Consider the following 22,003-nt stretch of genomic DNA (forward strand, 5'->3'; position numbering starts at 1 on the left):
TTGCATCCACTTTTACAAGCAGCTTTTTTGTCTCCCACTTAAAGTTCCCGCTATAATCTTAACGCAGAGTAGATTCTGGTTCTTTATATTCATGAAAGCCAAACACTTGCAACTTCTTGAATCTCTTCCAGCTTAAATCTAAGCCATATTTCAGAAGCAGCTGCCTGATAAGCATATCAGAAGCTTTTTACCGATATGTTGCCTGCAAAACTCTGAGCAGTATTTCTTTGGTCCAATATCCTTTCCAACCAGAGGCACGAAGGTTGGCACCAGCACCTGTTTGTCCTCTGTAGGGCAATGGTTCGTGGTGCACAGCATGGAGACAGTGTGGCATCATCCACAACCTTTCTTAATTTGCTTACCACTGCAGGGATGTCAAACGTAAATGATGGCTGGAAATCCAATCAAGTCATAGTTGTCCTTGTGTTTTTACCACATAGAAGCCCAATGTGGCTTGTTGGTTGTATTTCACTGTTACAAATGTCATTCCCGCACGAGTTATCTTTTCTCCAGTATAAGTTCTTGGTCGGATATCTGCAGTTTTTAGTTCAGCATCTATGAAATGCTGTTCAAACTCATTTTGTGGACTGACTGAAATAGCTGAGCCTGTGTCCAATTCCATTTTAATTAATTTACCTTTCACCTATGGGATAATCCATATTGCATGTCTATTGTTAGTTTACACATTGTAAATCTCAAGGCTATGCAGGCCTGTGTCATTCTCATCATTATCAGGTTTTTTATAAACAGCATGCAGATTAGAGCTTGTTTTGTAACTGCAGGTGAAACTAAAGCTTTTTCTCTTCCCTGTGCAGTCCATTTATTTTTGTCTGCCCAACATGCTATTGTATGTCCATTTTTTTAATGCTTTCTTGTAAGCTTCCACAAAGTAAACAACCTCTCAGTGCCCATGAAGACAATCTCTTCAGTTCAGATGCATCCACTGGAATGAATTCCCCTTCCTTTCGATTTTGCTTATGAAACCTAAAACATTCTGCATTCAACAATAGTTTTGGTTCTATATGTTCCTGAATTACTTTAACTATATTAGCAAAGCTCATTTTGGTCGGTGTGGTTGGAACAGTTAAACTTTAAAGCAAACTATATGTCTTTAAATCCAATGCATCAGCAAAACTGGCACTCATTTCTCATTGGCTATTCCATTTGCTTCAAAATAATAGACAATAGGTGCGGAGTAGGCCACTCGGCCCTTTGAGCCAGCACCGCCATTCACTGTGATCATGGCTGATCATTCACAATCAGTATCCAGTTCCTGCCTTATCCCCATAACCTTTGATTCCACTATCTTTAAGAGCTCTATCCATCTCTTTTTTGAAAGCATCCAGAGACTTGGCCTCCACAGCCTTCTGGGGCAGAGCATTCCATATATCCACCACTCTCTGGGTGAAAAAGTTTTTCCTCAACTCTGTTCTAAATGGCCGACCCCTAATTCTTAAACTGTGGCCTCTGGTTCTGGACTCACCCATCAGCGGGAACATGCTTCCTGCCTGCAGCGTGTCCAATCCCTTAATAATCTTATATGTTTCAATAAGATCCCCTCTCAGTCTTCTAAATTCCAGAGTATACAAGCCCAGTCGCTCCAATCTTTCAACATATTACAGTCCCACCAACCCAGGAATTAACCTTGTGAACCTACGCTGCACTCCCTCAATAGCAAGAATGTCCTTCCTCAAATTTGGAGACCAAAATTGCACACAGTACTCCAGGTGTGGTTCACCAGGGCCCTGTACAGCTGCAGAAGGACCTCTTGGCTCTGATACTCAATTCCCCTTGTTATGAAGGCCAGCATGCCATTAGCTTTCTTCACTGCCTTCTGTACTTGCATGCTTGTTTTCAGTGACTGATGTACAAGAACACCTAGATCTCGTTGTAGAACACCTAAATACTGTTCAATTAGCTCAGTATACATGAACCAGTTATTTGTTGTGCAATTGAACATGTCTATCTTTCCAATGTCGCCACCTATTTCTGCTCTTTATTTATGAATATCACCTGGTACTTGCTGTTTATGAGCCCATGAGGTGCACACGTATCACATGGTAGCATCAATTCACTTATTTTTAAATAACCCACAATGAATTATTTAAATAAACAAGAATGCTTAATCAAACAAAATATGTAATATTACTCAAATACTACTGAAATATTAAATACACAACAGTGGGGATTGGCAGGAAGCAAGGTGAGTGCAATTTTCTTTGTAGGTTTCTCCGGCTACAAATTTGGATTAAGCTTTCTTTCCTGTTTTTGAACTTTTGAACTACCTTTGTGCAAAAGGGAAGAAAAGGGTTGAAGACTATTGTTGAGGGAGAAGGGGCAAAGGGGATAACCTAGTTATGAGCTAGAGTAGTCAGAGAGCAATACAGCATGGAAACTTGTGCACGCCAACCAAGATGCTCATCTAAGCTAGTCCTGTTTGCTCTCATTTGACCCATGTCCTTCTGAACTCTTCCTAACACTAGATGGGGAAGTAAAGAGACCAAACAGAAAATACTAATGCAGCTGACTACTCCCTTAGACAGACAAAGGTTGATGAACCATCTCCAATAAAAGAGTATGGATTGAGAGAAGAGGATGGGAAGGGGTGGTCAGAGCTGTTTCTGCTCACCAGAAACATCTCAGTACGAAACAATTTGTCCAGAGACAGTTGAATGAACATGTGATGGAGTGATTACAGGGAGTGGAGGAGTTAGCTATAACACAATGAAGAGTGGAACTAGGCCCCTTTTCCCAGCTAGACTATGCCAAGTCCCATATCCCTCTAAACCATTGCTATCTGTCCAAGTGCCTTTTTAATGTTGTCATTATATCTCCCTTCCCATTTCACATACTCACTATCCTCTGTGTGGAGAACCTGCTCTTCATGTTCCTACTAATTCTATCCCTCTCACCTTAAATCTATCTCCTCTAGTTTTTGGCCCCCTTACTCTGGGGGGGATTCACCCTAACTATCCTGTTCATGATTGTATAGATCTATAAGATCATTTCTCAGTCTACAGTAATCCATGCAATAAAGTCTAGCTTCTTAACTAATTAAATTTTCTGCATTGAATCCTGCAATAAAATCAGAAAAACGTATAGATTAAGTAGATTCCAGAGGTAAAAACAAGTTTAAAAAGTAATTTAATGTCACATAGTTTGATTTGTAGTATTAGCTAGCTTGTGAGAAGGGATGGTGGCGGTAAAATGCTAGCTTATCAGTCGGATGAGGAGGAGGAGGAAGAAGAGCTAGCAGGGTGCTGGTGACCACTCAGTCTTTATTATCAAAAATCAAATCAAGTTTAATTGTCATTCAAACCATACGTGGATACAGCCGAACGAGGCAGTGTTTCTCTCGGGCCAAAGTGCATAATCATACACGCACATTCAAAATAACAAGAAAGGGGAAAAAAAAGAACAACCACATAAGAAAAAACTCATGTTCGAGGAGGACTGCAAAGCAACATTTTTTCTTTACCATTGTAGATGGCCTGTAAAGACAACAGACCATCTTTCTGAACCTTGTGAGCTTGGTCTCTGGCAGTACACCTCCCCAGGGCTATTCTTCTCACTGCAAGGGTCATATCTAGATTTGGCTTTCCAAAATGCAACACCTTGCACATCCAAATCAAACTCCGTTTACCATCCCTTGGCCCATTTAGTCAGCAGATGAAAGTCCTCCTGTAAATTTTTGGTTCCCACCTTCTTTGCCCACTCTATCACCTATTTCAGTGTTACCTGCAAGTTTATTAACCATATGCACATTGAAAACGGATCTAGAGCTTTCCCAGCGTATATGACGAATAGACTCTTCTCGGGTTTCCATCCGGGTACAGGTATCGATTTTAACCGACAATCGATAATAATTGATACCCTGTACCCGGCTGGAAGCCTGAGGGGAGTTTCTTTTCGTGAGCATTCTATCTAAATCATTGATATTGTTGACAGACAACAATAGGCCCAGCACTGACCCCTGATACACACCATGAATCACAGACCTCCAATCTGAGAAACAAACTCCCAATATCACCCTCTGCTTCCTACCATCAAGCCAATTAACCAGATTTCCCAGGATTCCATACCAATTGACCTCCAGAGCAGTTGACCATGTGGACCTTATTAAGGGCTTTACTGAAGCCCATATAGACCACATGTACCTGCCTCCCTCATCATATTTCTTTGATACCTTGATGCACTATCAATTACTCCAAAAGACTGGAAGTAGAGTAAATACTGAAAGACTTTTATTAACAGTAAAAGTGACCTCGACCATGCTGAGTGTCTGCCCTGGACTGAGAGGAGGAGCAGTGGCACAAATGCCTTTATTCAGGGGTCTGTGGGAGGAGCCACAGGGGCAGTCAGCAGAGGGTCGTGTCCAGGCAGGTAACCCAGTTACAACAGATATATGGTTTACCACATTCACCCCTCCTTTTTTTTAAAAAGAGTCCCGCGGGGTGAAGTGACTGACAATATTTAAAACAAGTATATTTACAGGTCAAGTCTATCAGGTGGTCGAGTCCGTCGCTGTGATCTACGTAGCACCGGCGATGGCGGTTGTGCTGGCTCCGGCCTGACTTGAGGTGTCAGCACGTTAGGCGTTGGTAATCCCTCGTGCCTGTGCATCGTGCCCGGTATGGGAGTGTCGTGTGGTGTCTGTGTAGGGCTTGGAGTGTGCGGTGTCTGGTGGGTACATATATCGGTGGGTACGGGGTTAATAGTCACCGTGGAGTGTTCACGGTAGAGGCCCAGTGCTCCTGTGGGTGCCAGGTTGCGGATGGAGACCGTGTCCTCCCGCCCATCAGGTAAAACCACGTAGGCATACTGGGGGTTCACATGAAGTAAGTGAACCCTGTCGACTATCGGGGAGTATTTATTGCTCCTCGCATGTTTCCGGAGCAGCACTGGCTCCGGGGACGTCAGCCAAGATGGTAGGGTGGTTCCAGTGGTCGATTTTCTGGGAAAAGAAAAGAGCCGCTCGTGAGGGGTGGCATTGGTGGCCGTGCATAACAGGGAGCGGATGGAGTGGAGTGCCTCGGGAAGGACCTCCTGCCAGCGGGAGACCGGCAGTCCCTTTGACCTGAGGGCTAAGAGTGTGGCTTTCCACACTGTGGCATTCTCCTTCTCTACCTGTCCATTCCCCCGGGGATTATAGCTCGTGGTCCTACTGGTTGCAATTCCCCTAGCCAGTAGATATTGGCACAGCTCGTCACTCATAAACGAGGACCCTCTGTCACTGTGGATATAGCATGGGTATCCAAACAGAGTGAAGAGCTTGCGCAGGGCTTTTATAACTGACATGGTAGTGGTGTCGGGGCAGGGGATGGCGAAGGGGAACCGCGAGTACTCGTCGATAATGTTAAGAAAGTACACATTGCGGTCGGTGGAGGGAAGGGGGCCTTTAAAGTCAACGCTCAGTGGTCTTGATTAGTTGTGCCTTTTCGGGTCGGTAGAAGTGCGGTTTGCACTCTGCGCAGACTTGGCAGTCCCTGGTCATCATCCTGATCTCCTCAAGGGAGTAAGGCAGGTTGCAGACTTCCACGAAGTGGAAAAGCTGGGTGACCCCCGGGTGGCAAAGATCTACATGTAGAGCGTATAGCCGGTCGATCTGCGCGCTGGCACATGTTCCCCGGGATAGGGCATTGGAGGGCTCGTTGAGCTTCCCAGGCCTGTACATGATCTCATAGTTGAAGGTGGAGAGTTCAATTCTCCACCTCAGAATTTTATCAATTTTGATTTTTCCCCGCTGTTGGTTATTAAACATGAATGCGACTGAGCACTGGTCAGTCAGCAGGGTGAACTTTTTTGCCGGCGAGATAGTGCCTCCAGTGCCTAACTGCTTCCACTATGGCCTGGGCCTCTTTCTCCACCGTGGAGTGCCGAATTTCAGGGCCTTGAAGGGTACGGAAGAAGAACGCCACTGGTCTTCCTGCCTGGTTGAGGGTAGCAGCCAGTTCAAAGTCGGAGGTGTCACTCTCTACTTGGAAGGGGATGGCCTTGTCCACCGCATGCATTGCTGCTTTGGCAATGTCCCCTTTAATGCAGCTGAAGGCCGCATGGGCCTCGGCTGAGAGGAGATTGTGTTGGACTTGACCAGGGGGCGGGCCTTGTCTGCATAGTTAGAGACCCATTGGGCGTAATATGAAAAGAAGCCCAGGCACCTTTTGAGGGCTCTGAGGGTGTTGGGAAGAGGGAGTCCCAACAGGGGGCACATACGGTCGGGGTCAGGGCCAATGACTCCATTCTCCTCGACACACCCAAGGATAGCAAGTCGGGTGGTTCCGAACACACACTTGTCCTTATTATAGGTGAGATTGAAAGCTTTGGCCACTTGGAAAAATTTTTGGAGGTTGTTGTCATGATCCTGCCAGTCCTGACTGCAGATGGTGATGTTATCCACATATGAGAACGTGGCCTTCAGTTGGCACTGGTCCATCATCTGGTCCATTGCCCTCTGGAAGACAGATACACCATTCGTGACACCAAAGGGGACGCGCAGGAATTGATAAAGCCTGCCATCCGCCTCGAAGGCAGTGTAAAGGTGGTCCTCCCAGTAGATGGGGAGCTGATGGTAAGTGGATTTTAGGCCTATGGTCGAGTACACCTTGTACTGTGCTATCTGATTGACCATATCTGCGATGCGGGGTAGAGGGTACGCGTCGAGCTGCGTGAACCTATTGATGGTTTGGCTATAGTCCACGACCATCCTATTTTTCTCCCCGTTCCGAACAACAACCACCTGCGCCCTCCAAGAACCTGTGCTTGCCTTAATGACCCCCTCCCTAAGCAGCCGCTGCACCTCCGACTTAATGAAAGCTCTGTCCCCCGCGCTGTCCCTCCTGCTTTTAGTTGCCACAGGTTTACAGTTGGGGGTCAGGTTGGCGAACAGCAGTGGGGGAGGGATCCTGAGGGTGGAGAGGCCGCAAGTGGTGTCGGTAGTGTGGCAGTTGGCATGGTGTTGGGTGGGATGTGCGGGTCGGTGTGTGTGTGTGTGTGTGGTCAGTAGTGGGGTATGTGACGTATCCCTACAAAACTGGGGATTTACGACAGTAATTGATGGGAGGGGCCCATCATACTCCATTGTCACGCTCTTCAGGTGGCTCTGGAAGTCGAGCCCCAATAGCACAGGGGCACACAGTTGAGGTAAGACCAGTAACGTAAAGTCTCGATATTCTGTGCCCTGCACCACTAGCGTCGCTACACAACCCCCCCGGATGTCTGTTGTATGCGACCTGGAGGCCATGGCAACCCTCTGACAATGCTGCACCGTGTCCGGGTGGATAAAACTCTCCGTGCTGCCTGTGTCAAACAGACAGCTTGTCCTGCGCCCCTCCACCAGGATGTCCATCATTGACCTTGCAAGCTGGTGGGGAGCGCTTTGGTCAAGGGTCACAGAGGCCAGAGTTGAGTTGCTGTCTTGGTCCGGCGTGGTGGGGTGACCTGTTGGTCGTAGGCAGTGCGAGGTGGCGCCGACCAAGATGGCCACTCTCATGTCTCACACGTGGTGGCGGCGTGCAGGGAAGATGGCGACCCCCATGCCTCTTACGCAGTGCTGCTCGATCCTGCTCATGGTTTGGACTTACAGGCCTTGGTGAAGTGGCCCTTCTTTCCACAGCTGGAGCAGGTAGCTTCTCGGGCCGGGCAGCATTTCTGGGGGTGCTTCTCGAGTCTACAGAAGTAGCACTTCGCAGACTCGCGACTGGCAGCAGCCGTGGTTGATTCGCCAGCGGGTTGCGGGGTCTGCGACGTCCATGAGGCTGTCAGGAGATCACGTGCCTGGAGAGCGTCAGAGTTTGTGCAGAGCGGCCTCCAGCTTGTCGGCCAGCTCAATCGCTGAATGTAAGGTGAGATCGGCGTGTTCCAGCAGCCGCTGGCACACATACACTGACCTGGTCCCCGTGATGTAGGCGTCTCTTACTAGGAGCACCGCGTGCTGTTCAGCCGTCGGCCCCGGGCAATCGCTGGTCCACACGAGTGTCTGTAGGGCCCGGACGAACTTAGCGCTCAACTCTCTGTGCCGCTGCTACAATGTCGCTAAGCGATGTTGCGTATAGACAGTGTTTACCGGCCGCAGGTATTGTCTTCTGAGGGCGCTCATCGTGCCGTCGTAGCTCGGCTGGTCTCTAATCATAGAGTAGACCCATGGACTGACCCTGGAGAGGAGAACTCTGCACTTCGCAGCAGACTCGGTCACTTCAATCTCCTCCAGGTATGATTCGAAACAGGCCAGCCAGAGTTCGAAAACGTTTCTGGCTTCAGGTGTTTGCAGGTCGAGGTCTAACTTGTCAGGTCTCAGGATGTGTTCCATGCATTAAAATTACTGTTAATATAATTGATGCACTATCAATTACTCCAAAAGACTGGAAGTAGAGTAAGTACTGAAAGGCTTTTATTAACAGTAAAAGTGACCTCGACCATGCTGAGTATCTGCCCTGGACTGAGAGGAGGAGCAGTGGCACAAATGCCTTTATTCAGGGGTCTGTGGGAGGAGCCACAGGAGCAGTCAGCAGAGGGGCATGTCCAGACAGGTAACCCAGTTACAACATATATATATGGTTTACCACAGGACTCATCAAAAAATACAATTAGGTTCAATGATGTGATCTCCCATGAATAGATCCACACTGGCAACTCCTAACCAGCTCCTGTCTTTCCAGATGTACGCACATATAGCTTGTATCTCAGAATCCTCTTAGTAACAGTAACTTACCTACCACAGATGTTGGCCTATAGTAACCAGTGTTTTCTTTGCGCCCTTCTTAACTAAAGACACAATGGTCAGTGGCCTTCATGAAACAAATATCTCAGCCAGGGCTCCCACGATTTCTTCTCTATCCTCCCACAATTTCCTGGATTAACCTGGTTAGGCTCTGCAGTTTTGTCAAACTTTGTACCTTTTAACACATCCAGCATCACCTCTACTGTAACACAGACTATCCCCAGGTCCTCCCCATTTACTTTTTCCAAGTTTCAAAATCTTCACATCTTCCTCTACTGTAAAAATAAAGGAGAAATATTCATCCAGGACCTCAGCTATCTCCTGGGCCTCCATACAGAGGTCTCTCCTCTGGTCTCTGAGGGACTGAGAGGAAAGTTGGATCAGTCATGATGAAATGGCGGAATGGCCTAATTCTGCTCCTGTATCTTATGGGCCCTTTTCTCTCCCTGGTTACTTTTCCCCTTAATATACCATAAAATCTCATTGGAGTTCCCTTAATCTTCTCTGCCAAAGTCATCTCATGCCCTCTTGCTGTCCTCCTGATTTTCTTCTCATCCTGCGTCTCCAGGGATTTGCTTATTCCCAGGCTGATCAATGCCTCGGCCTTCCTTGCCAAGGCCTCAGTATCCCCCATCATCCAGGTTTCCCTCCTCCCACCAACATTATTCTTTGCTCTAACAGGAACGTGCAGACCTTGAGCTTTATGTCACTTTTAAAAGCCTTCCACCTGCCCACAAACAATCTACTCCCATCAAGCTTGTGCCAGCTCCTGCTCATACTGTCAAAATTCACTTCGCCCCAATTTAAAACTTCAACCCACGAACCAGTTCTGTCCCTTTCCATAGCTATTTTAAATTGAATGGAACTATGGTCTCTGATGCTCTCTGTTAAAATTCCCTACTAGGGCAACTCAGTACATTTATTCTTCTATTTCCCTTTAACTGTTGGGGCCTATAGTACAATCCCAACAGTATGATAATTCCCTTCTTATTTGTCAGCTCCACCCATGAAGCTGCACTGGACAATCCTTCAGTGATTTCATCTCTGACACCCCTTAATCAGAAATGCAACACACATTCTCCTCTTGTCTCTGTCTCTGTCCAATCTAAAGCACCTATACCCTAGAACATTAAGCTGCCAGTCCTATCCCTCCCTTAGCCAGGATTCCATAATGGCTATAACGTCCCAGTCCCATGTAACTAACCAGGTCCCAAGTTCATCCACCTTATCTTGCATTGAAATAAATGCAATTTAATCCAATAGACTTTCCTCACTCACTGCTGAGAAACCAGGCAGGAGACGAGGCCATCAGGAAATGGTGGGATAGTCATAGACAAAGTGAAGCTTCAGGAGATCATGTTACAGATGAGAAATGGGGTGGGGAGGGGTTGCAGGCAGGAGAGCAGAAAGGGATGCTAGGAGGTTAGTAATGACAGCAGGCGGCCCACAGGAGGAACAGCAGAGGAAATGGGAGGGCTGAGAAGATACTGAAGTAGAAGGTGGGTGCAGAGGAGGGGGAAGAATGCAGGGTTTGAAAGGAAAAGATCAGAGATGGGAATTGCTTGGGTGCAGAGTGGCAGATATTAATTAGTCTCTGGAATTAGATTACAGTGTCATATGTTGAAACTGATCTTTCAGCTAACTGTCCACACTGCTCATCAACCACTCATCCTATATTCAGCTCATTTCATTCTCCCCTTATATTCATCAAATTACTCCAGATTCTACCACTCGCCTGCACACTAGAGGCAATTTACACCCCTCAGGCCTTTGGAATGTGGGAGAAAAGCGGTGCATCCAGAGGAAATTCTCACAGGCACAGGGAGAACATGCAAACTCCACAGAAACAGCACCTGAAGTCAGGATCAAACCCACATCTCCAGAGCTCTGAGGCAGTAGCTTTCACATCATTCTGCAGTTTCCAGTATTGTTTTTCCGAACCGTGGTACAGATGGCTTTAACAGTCTGAAGAATAGTCATGAAAGTACCTGGTGATTTTCAAGTTCTTTAAACACTCTACTATATTGGGAGATTGAGAACAAAAAGTCTGACTGGATGGTGTGGTTAAACGTCAAGGTGGGTCTCATATGTGACTGGCACTGTGCTTTCTATCAAGAACAATTTGGACAACTGATTCAGATAACATACTAAATCTGTATGTATGTACATAAATGCAGCCCAATTAACTGTATAGACACATGTCTGGTTGTATGATCTGACTGTTTGGTCTGTGTTTTCTCAGACTCTCATGAAACACATTGGAAGTCCGGTTGGATTTTGCAAGCCAAGCCCACAAGAGAGTGAAATTGCCACAAGCCTGCAGGATTTACCTCCTATCCCAGAGGATAAACAGCTTTAGTTCCCACATCTCTTCCTCATCCAATTCAAAGGCAACTCACCTGGATTTTAGAATTCTAAAATAAAACCAAAGGATAATGCAATAGTCAATGGATCATGTAGCATCTGTGGAGAAAGACAAAAGTGTTAAAGACGTCATGATCATCTTCAGAACTGGAATGAAGTTTTAAGATGCAGAAAATGGAAGATGAGGAATGTGGGGGTGGAACACTGGAGCGATTAAAAGAGACAGTGAAGTAACGGTGACACTGCTTTATTAGAATATGTGTGATTGGGCCCCAGGTGGGAGGAATTGAGTTAAAAAAGGGAGCCTTTTTTATGTTCTGTTGAAGGGATTGTATGGTCAATGGCTCAATAGAGGTTAAAGAAGAACGGGTGAGCGTCCAATAGGAATTTCCTCTATGGAAAACTGATGAGGAGGGAGGAGAGATGATGCTTGGAAGTAGAATCATAGAGGAGGTACAGGAGAGGGCAGAGGAAGATGAAGGTTTTGTGATTTTATTATGCTGGGGTGAAATATGGGCAGTATTAGACATTGGGGTTGATAAAGAGGATTTTGGTATTGTGAGACAAAAGAGATGAAGATGGAGGAAGTGTGAGCATGTAATAGTCATTACCTGACATTTTCAGCACCTTCAATATTCGACATCTTCTCTCGCAAAGAACTATTGCCAGCCCTGCCCTGCTCTTCAGTCACCATCAGCATCTCTCTCCAAGGCCACTTCCCATGCAACAATAGGAGATGCAATACTTTCCCTTTTACCACCTTTTTTCCACCATCCAACACCCAAGGCACTTCTGGATTTATTTGAACTACCTTCTGTTTACTAAACTCTGGTCACCAACCATAATAGAATTGATGCGGAGTGCAGTGGGTACAGCTGCAACCTCATTTTGCTAAGGACTGGGCTTGATCCTGACCTCTGATGCTGCCTGTGTGAGATTTGCACATTCTCCCTGTAGATTTCCCTGGGAGCTCCAGATTTCTCCCACATCCCAAAGGCAGGTTTGAAACTTAATCAGCCGCTGGTGTGTACACAGGGGGGGTGGGGGAGAATCTGAAAGGCGTAATAAAGATGTGGGGAGGATAAAAATGACGTGAATAGAGTAGAGCAAACGGTTGGTTCATGGTCTTCTCAGGCTTGATGGGCTGAAAGGTCTGCTTCTGTGAGGTATCCATGACGACCAAATCCAGATTGGGTGATTGCTTCACAAGCACAACAAAATCTGCAGATGCTGGAAATTCAAAGCGACCCCTCCCCCCACCTTCTTACTCTGACTTCTCCTCTTCCTTTCCAGTCCTGATGAGGAGCCTCGGCCCAAAACGTCGACTGTTTACTCTTTTCCATAGGTGCTGCCTGGCCTGCTGAGTTTCTCCGGCATTTTATGTGTGTTGCTGTGGGTGACTGGGTGACTCCATTTAGTCCTTAGATAAGGTTGCCTTTAATTTGTTTTCCATCCCATTTTCACTCTCTGTCTTTGGCCTCCTAAGTGTTTGCCGTGAACCACGAGGAACAGGATCACCGTTCAGCTGCACACACTAGTCTTACCAACTCAGCACCGAGTGTAACGCCAAGCATTGATTCTGCTGCTCACGTACACCTCCTCTCGCTGTATACTCTGTTTTTCCAATCATTTCCACCTACCTCGCTTTTTTTAGTTAATCCCTGCTGCCAACTCTCTCCAGCCTACTAAATTCCCCGCCCCTAGCTCTAACCTTGTATTTTCCTTGATCTCTCCCACACACTCTGAATTCACTTTGTTCATGAGACCCACCTCCCAGTCTTTCAGTCTTGTTCCCCTGAGCTGCTGACCACCCGGCTCACTTCCCTATTACACCACAGATTGAGTTCACGGCAGCTGCCTACTGGCCATGAAATACAGGAGCAGAATTAGACCATTTGGCCCGTTGTCTCTGCTGCTATTCAATCACTGCTGATTTCTGTTACTCTCATTATCCTGCCTTTTCTCTGTAACCCTTAACCACCTCCACCTTCCCGATTACGGACCTGTCAATCTCTGCCTTGAATGCATCCAATGACTTGTCCTCCACTGCTCTATATGGCAACAAATTCCACAACCCTGGCTGTTGCAGTTCCTCCTCATCTAAGTTTTACAGCAGGGGTTCACAACCTTTCTTATGCCATGGACCAATACCATTAAGCAAAGAGACTGTGAATCCCAGGCTCTCAAGTGATATCCTTTTATTCTGAGACTTTGCTAATGGAAACATCCTTTCCATATCCACTCCATCCAGGCTTTCAGTATTTGGTAGGTTTCAATGAGATTCTCCCCCCCGCCCCCCCCATCATGCTGATACATCAAGCCATTCATCCCTGGGATTACTCTGTGACCAGCACACTTCCCCTGAGATGCAGAGCACAAAATCATTCACAACAGCAGAGTGGCCATCTGGTTATAGTGGGATAAGCATAGAGCAGCTCCTTCTGCCTAAACTCTGCATCAACATCAGGCTCCCATTTTTACCCAACCCATTTAATTCTCCCCATGTTGTCATCCACCCAGATTCGATTTCCTCCCTGATGGTAGCAATGAGAATGTGGCATGACCTGCTGAGGGGGTCTTTCATGATGGATGCCACATTTTTGAGGCATCGCTCCTTGAAGATATCCTAGGTACTATGGAGGCTAATAACCATGATGGAGCTGATTAATTCCTCCAAACCCCTCCCATCCATGAATTTCTCTTAAATGTTGCAATCGAAACTACATGAAACATAGAACATAGAATACTAACAACACAGTACACATTCTTCGGCCCACAATGTTGTGCCAACCTTTTAACCTACTCTGAGATTAAGCTTCCCTCCTACATACACCCCCCCCCCATTTTTCTATCACCCATGTCCCTAATCTAAGAGTTCCTTAAACGTCCCTAATGTATCTGCCACCGCCATCACCCTGGAAGGGTATTCCACGTACTCACCACTCTCTGTAAAGTAAACTTGCCTTTGACATCCCTCCTATCCTTTCCTCCAATCACCTTAAAATTATGCCCTCTTGTATTAGCCATTTCTAAGCTGGGAAAAAAGTGTTGACTATCCACTTGATCTGTGCCTCGTATCATCTTGTACACGTCAATCAAGTCACCTCTCATCCACCTTTGCTCCAAGACAAAAATCCTGGTTTGATTAACCTATCCTCAGCTTGCTCTCTAATCCAAGAAGGATCCTGGTAAATCAGCTCTGCACCCTCTCTCAAGCTTCTACATTATGTTAGAAGGACCAGAACTAAACACAATATTCCAAGTGTGGTCTAACCAGGGTTTTATAAAGCTGCAACATTACCTTGCAGCTCTTGAACTCAGTCCCCCAACACACCATACACCTTCATAACCACCCTATCAACTTACACAGCAACTTGGAGGGATCCATGAACGTGGACCCTATGATCCCTGAGTTTTCTCTACTGCTAAGAATCATACCATTAACCCTGTATTCTGCCTTCAAATTTGACCTTCCATAGTGAATCACTTCACACTTTTCCAGGCTGAACTCCATTTGCCACCTCTCAGCTCAGCTCTACATCCTATCAATGTCCCATTTTAATCTGTGACGACCTTCCACATTATCCACAACTTTGTATCATCTGCAATCTTCAACTTTGACTTCTTCACCCAAATTATTTATAAAATCACAAAGAGCAGGGTTCCCAGAACAGCTCCCTGTGGAATACCACTGATCACAGACCTCCAGACAAAATACTCTCCATCTACTACCAGCCTCTGCTTTCTATTGAGCAAGCCAATTCTGTATCCACGCAGCCAAGTTTCCCTGGATCCCATGTCTCCTGACTTTCTGCCATGGGGAACCTTATCAAATGCCTTACTAAAATCCATATACACCACATCCTCAAAGGATTCAATCAGGCGCGTGAGGCATGACCTACCCCTCACAAAGCCATGCTGACGATCCCTAATCAGATAATGCTACTCCAAGTACTCACAAATCTTGCCTTTACTAATCTTCCCCAATAATTTGCCCACCACTGAAGAAAGACTCACAGGTCAGTGATCGCCAGGCTCATCCTTACTTCCTTTCCTGAACAAAGGAATAACATCTTCCACCCTGCAATCATCGGGTACTACTCCTGAGGCCAGTCAGGACTCAAAGATTATCACCAGTGCACAGCAATTGCTTCTCTTGCTTCCTGAAGTAACTTGGGGCATATCCCATCCAGCCCCAGGGACTTAACTTGCTTTTCCCAAGGTTCCATCACATCAACTTGTTTAATGTTGAAACTTGCATGTTGTATGATGTCCTCAGAAATATCAAGGTCCCTCTCCCTGGCAAATACTGAAGTAAAATATTCATTAAGGACCTCCCCTACCTCCTCTGCATCCACCACTTCCACTGGCATCTCATCCGTCCTCTGAGTGAACAGGGTTCTCCTTAAATATTTCACTTTTACCTTTAACCTACAACCTCTAGTTCTAGTCTCACCCAATTTCGGTGGAAAAAGCCTGCTTGCATTTACCCTGTCTATACCCCTCACAATTTTGTGTACCTCTATCAAATCTCCCCTCATTCTCCTACACTCCAGGGAACAAAGTCCTAACCTATTAACCTTTCTCTATAATTCAGTTTATCAAATCCCAACAACATTCTTGTACACTTTTCCTGTACTATTTCAATTTTATTGATATTTTTCCTATAGGTAGGTGACCAAGTATGGGCTCACCAATGTCCTATACAGCATCAACATAACTTCAGCGTTCACTGTGGAGTGCAATACAACAGATGGATCTGGGAATACTAATCCATAATTCCTTGAAAGTGTCATCACAAGTAGATAGGGTCATAAGTAAATCTTTTGGCCAACTCTTGTACTCAGTGCTCTGATGTATGAAGGCCAAAAGCTCTATGTACAACCCTATCTATCTGTTACACCCCTTTCGAGGAATTATAGATTGCTACAAGGTTTGATGACCTTCCTCGCTGTCCACTATGCCCCAATTCTTAGTGTCATCTGCAAATTTGATGTTTTAAGAAAGTCTCAACCCAACTTTTGAAATAGATGACAAACATCTGATCCTTGTGGCACACCATGAGTCACAGGCCTCCAGTCAGGGAGGCAAACATCTACTACCCCTCTCTGCTAAGCCAATGTTGAATCCAATTTAATACATCATCCTGAATGCCAAGTAACTGAATCTTCTGGACCAGCTTCCCATGCAAGATTTTGTCAAAGGCTTTGCTAAAGTCCATGTAGACAACATCCACTGCCTTGCCTCCATCAACTTTTTTGGTTATCTCCTCAAAAAACTTTAAGGTTTGTTAGACATGATCTTTCATGCACAAACCCATGTTGAGTACCCCTAATCTATTCCCCCTCTATCAAATTATTTATATATCCTGTCCCTAAAAATACTTCCCAATAATTTAACCACTACTGATGCCAAGGTCACTAATCTATAATTTCCCAGTTTATTTTTAGAGCTTTTCTTGAATAACAGGATAATATTAGCTATTTTCCAGTCCTCTGGCACCACATTTGTGGCCAAGGTCATTTTAATACCTTTGCCATGCCCCCTGCAAATGCTGCACTAGCCTCCCACAAGGTCCTGGGGGACACCTTGTTAGATTCTGGGGACTTGTCCGGCCTAATTTGCCTCCAGAGAGCAAGTACCTTCTCTTCTATAATCTGGACACAGTCATGGCTGCCTCAGTTCTATAGACTCTACATCCATCTCCCGAAAAACAAAGATGCAAAAAATCCAGTTAAGAATCTCCCTATCCCTTTCAGCTGTATACACAGAGAACCACACTGATCTTCATGTGGACCAGTTTTGTTATCTTTTTGCTATCTTCTTGCTCTTAATATACCTATAGAAGCCCTAGGGATTCTCTTTCATCTTGTTTGCCAGTGCAACTTCACAGCTTTTTTTTGCCTTCCTGATTTCCCTGGTATGTGTTCTCTTGCATTCCATCTACTCTTCAAACACCTCATTTGTTCCTTACTCCCTAAACCTGCTATGCACCTTCCTCCTCTTCCTTAACCAGGGTCTCAATCTCTCTTAAAAAGAAAAACAAAGTTCCCTAAACTTGTTAACCGTGCCTTATGTTCTGACAGGAACATATAAACCTCCCACTTACCAAACATCCTTTTGCCAGAAAACAACCTGTCCCAAATCCACACTTGCCAGATCCTTTCTGATGCCACCAAAACTGCGCCTTTCTGATTTAGAACCTCTACCTGAGGACCGGTCCTATCTTTCTCTTGAAACGAATGTAGTTACGACCACTAGATCCAGAGTGTGTCCCTATGCACTCCTGCCCTGTCTCATTCCCTCAATGGAGATGCAGGTATTTTATACTTATTTAGAGCTACAGCAGGGCAACAGGTCCTTCTGGCAGAGCTTGTGCTGCCCAATTGCACCCATGTGATCACAATTAACCTACTAACTGTACATCTTTGGAATGTGGGAGGAAACCAGAGCACCCAGAGGAAACCGACACACTCACCAAATCTTCACAACAACAGAAGTGAACCAATAATGTTGGCGCTGTAAGAGTCTGATCTTTTTTGTGCGGCCCTCATATATGGTTGTATGGTCACTTGATCAGACATCACACCCCACTGTGCGTATCTCCTCTGCTGGATTAACCACAGCTTGAGAAGGGTTCCCCCTCTGCTTTAACACCACTGAGGGTTTCCTGGGGAAGAGAAGTGGCTGAAGGATTAGTGCTTATGGCCAGAGCAGTGGATATTCACCCCTGTGATCCCCACTGTGAATTCCCTGTGCAAATGTGGCCCTAGCTAGTTTACAGTTACTTTACCTCTTGGAGCCCTTGTAGAAACTGTCCCCCTTCAGGCAGAAACCATCTAAGCCTGAACACTCAATCCCCAGCATCTATTCAACTCCCTTGACTAAATTGGTCTTTAGTTTATGACTGCATTAAATCTGGAGCCAAGGTCTTAAATTCCAGCCTACAAGCCTGTGACGAGAGTTTACTCACTGCCACCATGGACAGAGTTCAGTACACCAATCCCCCACTGCAGAGTTTCAGCTTCTGTTGGTTCTCAGGATTAGATGAGAGTACCAGTGAAGCTGATTGTGGCATCAGGCTGCATCTCCTCCTTGCTCACTGGAACCCTCTGTATTTGAAAAGAGAATTTGCTCTTGTTGCCAACACTTCACACGGTGACTGCAACCTCCTCACTGAACGTAATTCTGTTGCTTTATTTCTCTTTTCTGTCTGTGATTTTCTCTCCTTCCTCTGATTGTCGGTTGTTGGAGCAGGGGAAAGCGGGGAAGGGAGGAGGTGGTTTCAACAGACCTGCTCCAGCACCATGAGCCTCATTGCTCTTCCCGTCTCTTCAGTCTGCTTCCTTGGGGCAGGCAGTGGAACAGGGATCATTTACCAGATTGATCATTGAATGAGCTTCAAACCAAAAGCCCCTTAAGGTTAAAGATAATGACATTGATTAGGCCAATGTGTTGGAAGGTTTTTCAAAAACTTCCATAGACCACATGAAGGAGGTGGGGGGGGGGTGGGAGTGGCATTTGCCACACAAGATGGCCCTTTGAACAACTCCTTTCCCCTGCAGCCTATGGTAAGGTGGCACTGGAGTGCAACATGCAGGAGAAACACAGATAAGTAGATGAATGGGAGGGCTGCGGTTCAGGTGTGGGTCAATGGGTTTAGGCAGAATAACACATCAGCAGGGACTAGATGGGCTGAAGGTCCTGCTTATGTTCACGATGATTCTGAGTGTGGTGGCTCATTCGGAATTGCTCATTACTTCTATTATAATTGTACTGTTTAAAATCCAAATTCAAAGTCTACACTATATTCTGCAATCTGTTCCCTTGATGTGCTGATGGGATAAAGTGATCTGTATAGATGACATGAAAAATAGTTTTTCACTCAACCTCTGTACATGTGACAAATAAAAAAACAATTTAAATTCTCTCCTATATACTGTATGACCATTGAACGCACACTGCTTTCTCCTGCCTCTCACCTGCACGAGCTGTAAATTACAGCAGCTAATTAAACAACCCACATGTATCTGGGTTGAGGGAGGAGACACACAAAGCCGCAGAGAAATCATGCAAACTCCACACAGAAACACCACTGATCAGGTCACAGGAGCCACTCAGCAGCAGCAGAACCCACTGTGCCAAATCAAACCGAAACTCTGATCTCCACACTCCCACATTTTAGGGCAACACACACTAACCGTTGGAAAAACTCTGGTCAGGCAGCATCTTTGGAGGGAAATGAACAGTCAGTTTTTTGGCCCGAGCCCCTCCAACAGGACTTGAGATGCTGCCCACATTGCTAAGTTTCTCCAGCATTTTGTGTGTTGCTCAAATTTTCAGCATCTGCAGAGTCTATTTCTCTGTGCTAGATGGAATCCAGGAACGAAGGTCCAACTGTGCTTGAGGGAGGGCAGGAACAAACCACAAGCATTTCTGAGGGAACACATAAATCAGCAACCTGAAACATTAGGATTTTTGCACAGTAGCATGCAGACTTTTATGGTTTTTTAAAATCATACGTAGGATTTATTTCATCGTTTGAGCCAATAAGGAACTGAGTGCTCAATCGGTAACCTTAATGTACAGTAAAGAACAAAATGCAAGAAGAACTCAGTAGGTCTGGCAGCACCTGAGGAGACCGAGGGATAGTTGATGTTTTGAATAGTGTCCTTACAGCAGGATTGCTCCATACTGCTTCATTATGTCCACTTTGAAAATTCCCTCCTTTTAGTCCTGATGCAGGGTCAGGGCCCAAACCATCCCTTCACTACCACAGCTAATCTCGAGTTCCTCCAGCAGCTCACGTCTTGCGTCTCTATCTTAATATACAGCTGTGCAGAAAGGGCTGTCAACTGGGACTGGAGCAGCACCGAATGGGAGATCTTCAGGTCATAAACCGGATGAACGTCTGACTGAGCTGATGAGCAGTGGTCAACATTCACTCCTTGCCTGGAAGCTTGGACAGCACTATCGAAAAGGGAAGATTGCAAGTGTCAGTCTCCCAAGGAAATTGCAACCACTTACTAAAGCAAACTTTAGCACCAACCGCATGAACATGAATAACTGATTGTTTTCATTGGAGACAAAACCACTTTGAAGTTGTTAAGATGTCACTGGGTGATGCACCATTTATTCAGTGCTCAATTATTTGTTTTAAGTATTCAATGGAATTATTAGAAGAATCAAATTGAAACTTAATAAGTACCTGGATAACAGGACCATAAGATATAAGCAGAATTAGGCCATTTGGCCCGTCAAGTCTGCTCTGCTATTTCACCATGGCTATCTATTTCCCTATCAGGCCCAAGCTCCTGCCTTCTCCCCATATCCCTTTATGCCCTGACTAGTCAAGAATCTATCAACCTCTGCTTTAAATACACCCAATGTCGTGGCCTTCATAGCCACTTGTTGCAACGTATTTTACAGATTCTCCACTCTCTGGCTAAAGAAATTCCTCCTCATCTCCATTCCAGATGGACATCCCTCAATTCTGAGGCTGTGCCCTCTGGTCTTAGACTCCCCTACCAAAGGAAATATCCTCTCCACATCCACTCTATCAAGACATTTTAATATTTGATAGGTTTTAATGAGATTCCCACTTCATTCTTCTGAATTCCAGTGAGTACAGGCCCAAAGCCATCAAATTCTCCTCACATGATAAGCTTTTCGATCCTGGAAACATTTTCATGAACTTCCGTTGAACCCTCTCCAGTGTCAGCACATCCTCTCTTAGGCTACGTCCACACTAGACCGGATAATTTTGAAAACACCAGTTTCGCGTAAAAACGATAGGCGTCCACACCAGGCGTTTTTGAAAATACCTCTGTCCACATTAAAACAGGTATTTGGGCGAATCTCCTCCTACTGGGCATGCGCAAGACACACACAGAAAACAAGCAAAGAGGAAACGGTATACTTGGTGCGCGTTTGTCCAGTTACAGACTAGAAAAACTTAAAAGGAAATTGCCAAACAATGGACAGCTGTTGGCTCTCGCGCAGGAGGACTTAAAACTAAAAAAAACAAATACTGGAGCATATGGAGGCAACCGACAGGGAGTTCACGGACAGTATGACCCGGCTGACGACGAACATTGAAAAACTGACCAACTCTGTTGCAGAGGGATTTGCAATGATGAGGAATATAATGGCTTCCCCCCCCCCCCCCGCCCCCGCCCCCACCCCAGTACGTTTCACCACCACAATACCAGCCTCACAGCCACTACAATAGCTACATATGCGGACACACAGACCCCCGGGTGGCCCCACCAACATCTTCCCCACTCCCACAGAGGGGTCACCCTGGAAATATTTCCTACAGCCATAGTCTCTTCCCTGGATGAAAGGGACGACAGGTTTTTTAAAACCTCCGGTTACCCCGTATACACTACAACACCCAACCAGCATTTTCAGATTTAAACATTCTGAAGAGCGTTTTGGAAAAGCTCCGTTTTCAGGGGAGGAAAACGCTGTTTCAGTGTGGACGGATGGTCAAAAGGAAGAAAAAAAAGCTTCGGTTACGGATTTATCTGGTCTAGTGTGGACATAGCCTTGGATAAGGGGCCAAAACTGTTCACTATTACACCAAGTGAACAGGACCACAAAGGTGGTAATCTCGGGATTACTGCCTGTGCCACGTGACAGTGAGTATAGGAATAGAGTGAGGTGGAAGATAAACGTGTGGCTGAGGGATTGGAGCAGGGGGCAGGGATTCAGATTTCTAGATCATTGGGACCTCTTTTGGGGCAGGTGTGACCTGTCCAAAAAGGACGGGTTGCACTTGAATCCCAGGCAGACCAATATCCTGGCAGGGAGGTTTGCTGAGGCTATTGGGGAGAGTTTAAACTGGAATTGCTGGGGGCTGGGAACCAAACTGAAGAGACGGAGGAAGAGGCGGTTGGTTCACAAATAGACAGAGCTTGG

The 22,003-nt window shown here is 45.8% G+C and overlaps 1 protein-coding gene across 2 annotated transcripts in view; it reads left to right on the forward strand.

Annotated features, from left to right (window-relative positions):
• Positions 1–11,159, forward strand: part of ano7 (anoctamin 7) — a 199,348-nt gene extending 188,189 nt beyond the window's left edge. For both annotated transcript variants that reach the window (XM_072255797.1, XM_072255799.1), the window contains one exon: positions 10,959–11,159. In XM_072255797.1, coding sequence (XP_072111898.1) covers positions 10,959–11,075 — 117 coding nt within the window. In that variant the 3' untranslated portion in view covers positions 11,076–11,159. The remainder of the gene's footprint in view (positions 1–10,958) is intronic.
• The last annotated feature ends 10,844 nt before the right edge of the window (positions 11,160–22,003 follow it).

The sequence above is a fragment of the Mobula birostris genome, chromosome 4 (assembly GCF_030028105.1).
Source record: "Mobula birostris isolate sMobBir1 chromosome 4, sMobBir1.hap1, whole genome shotgun sequence".
NCBI classification, from domain to species: Eukaryota; Metazoa; Chordata; class Chondrichthyes; order Myliobatiformes; family Myliobatidae; genus Mobula; species Mobula birostris.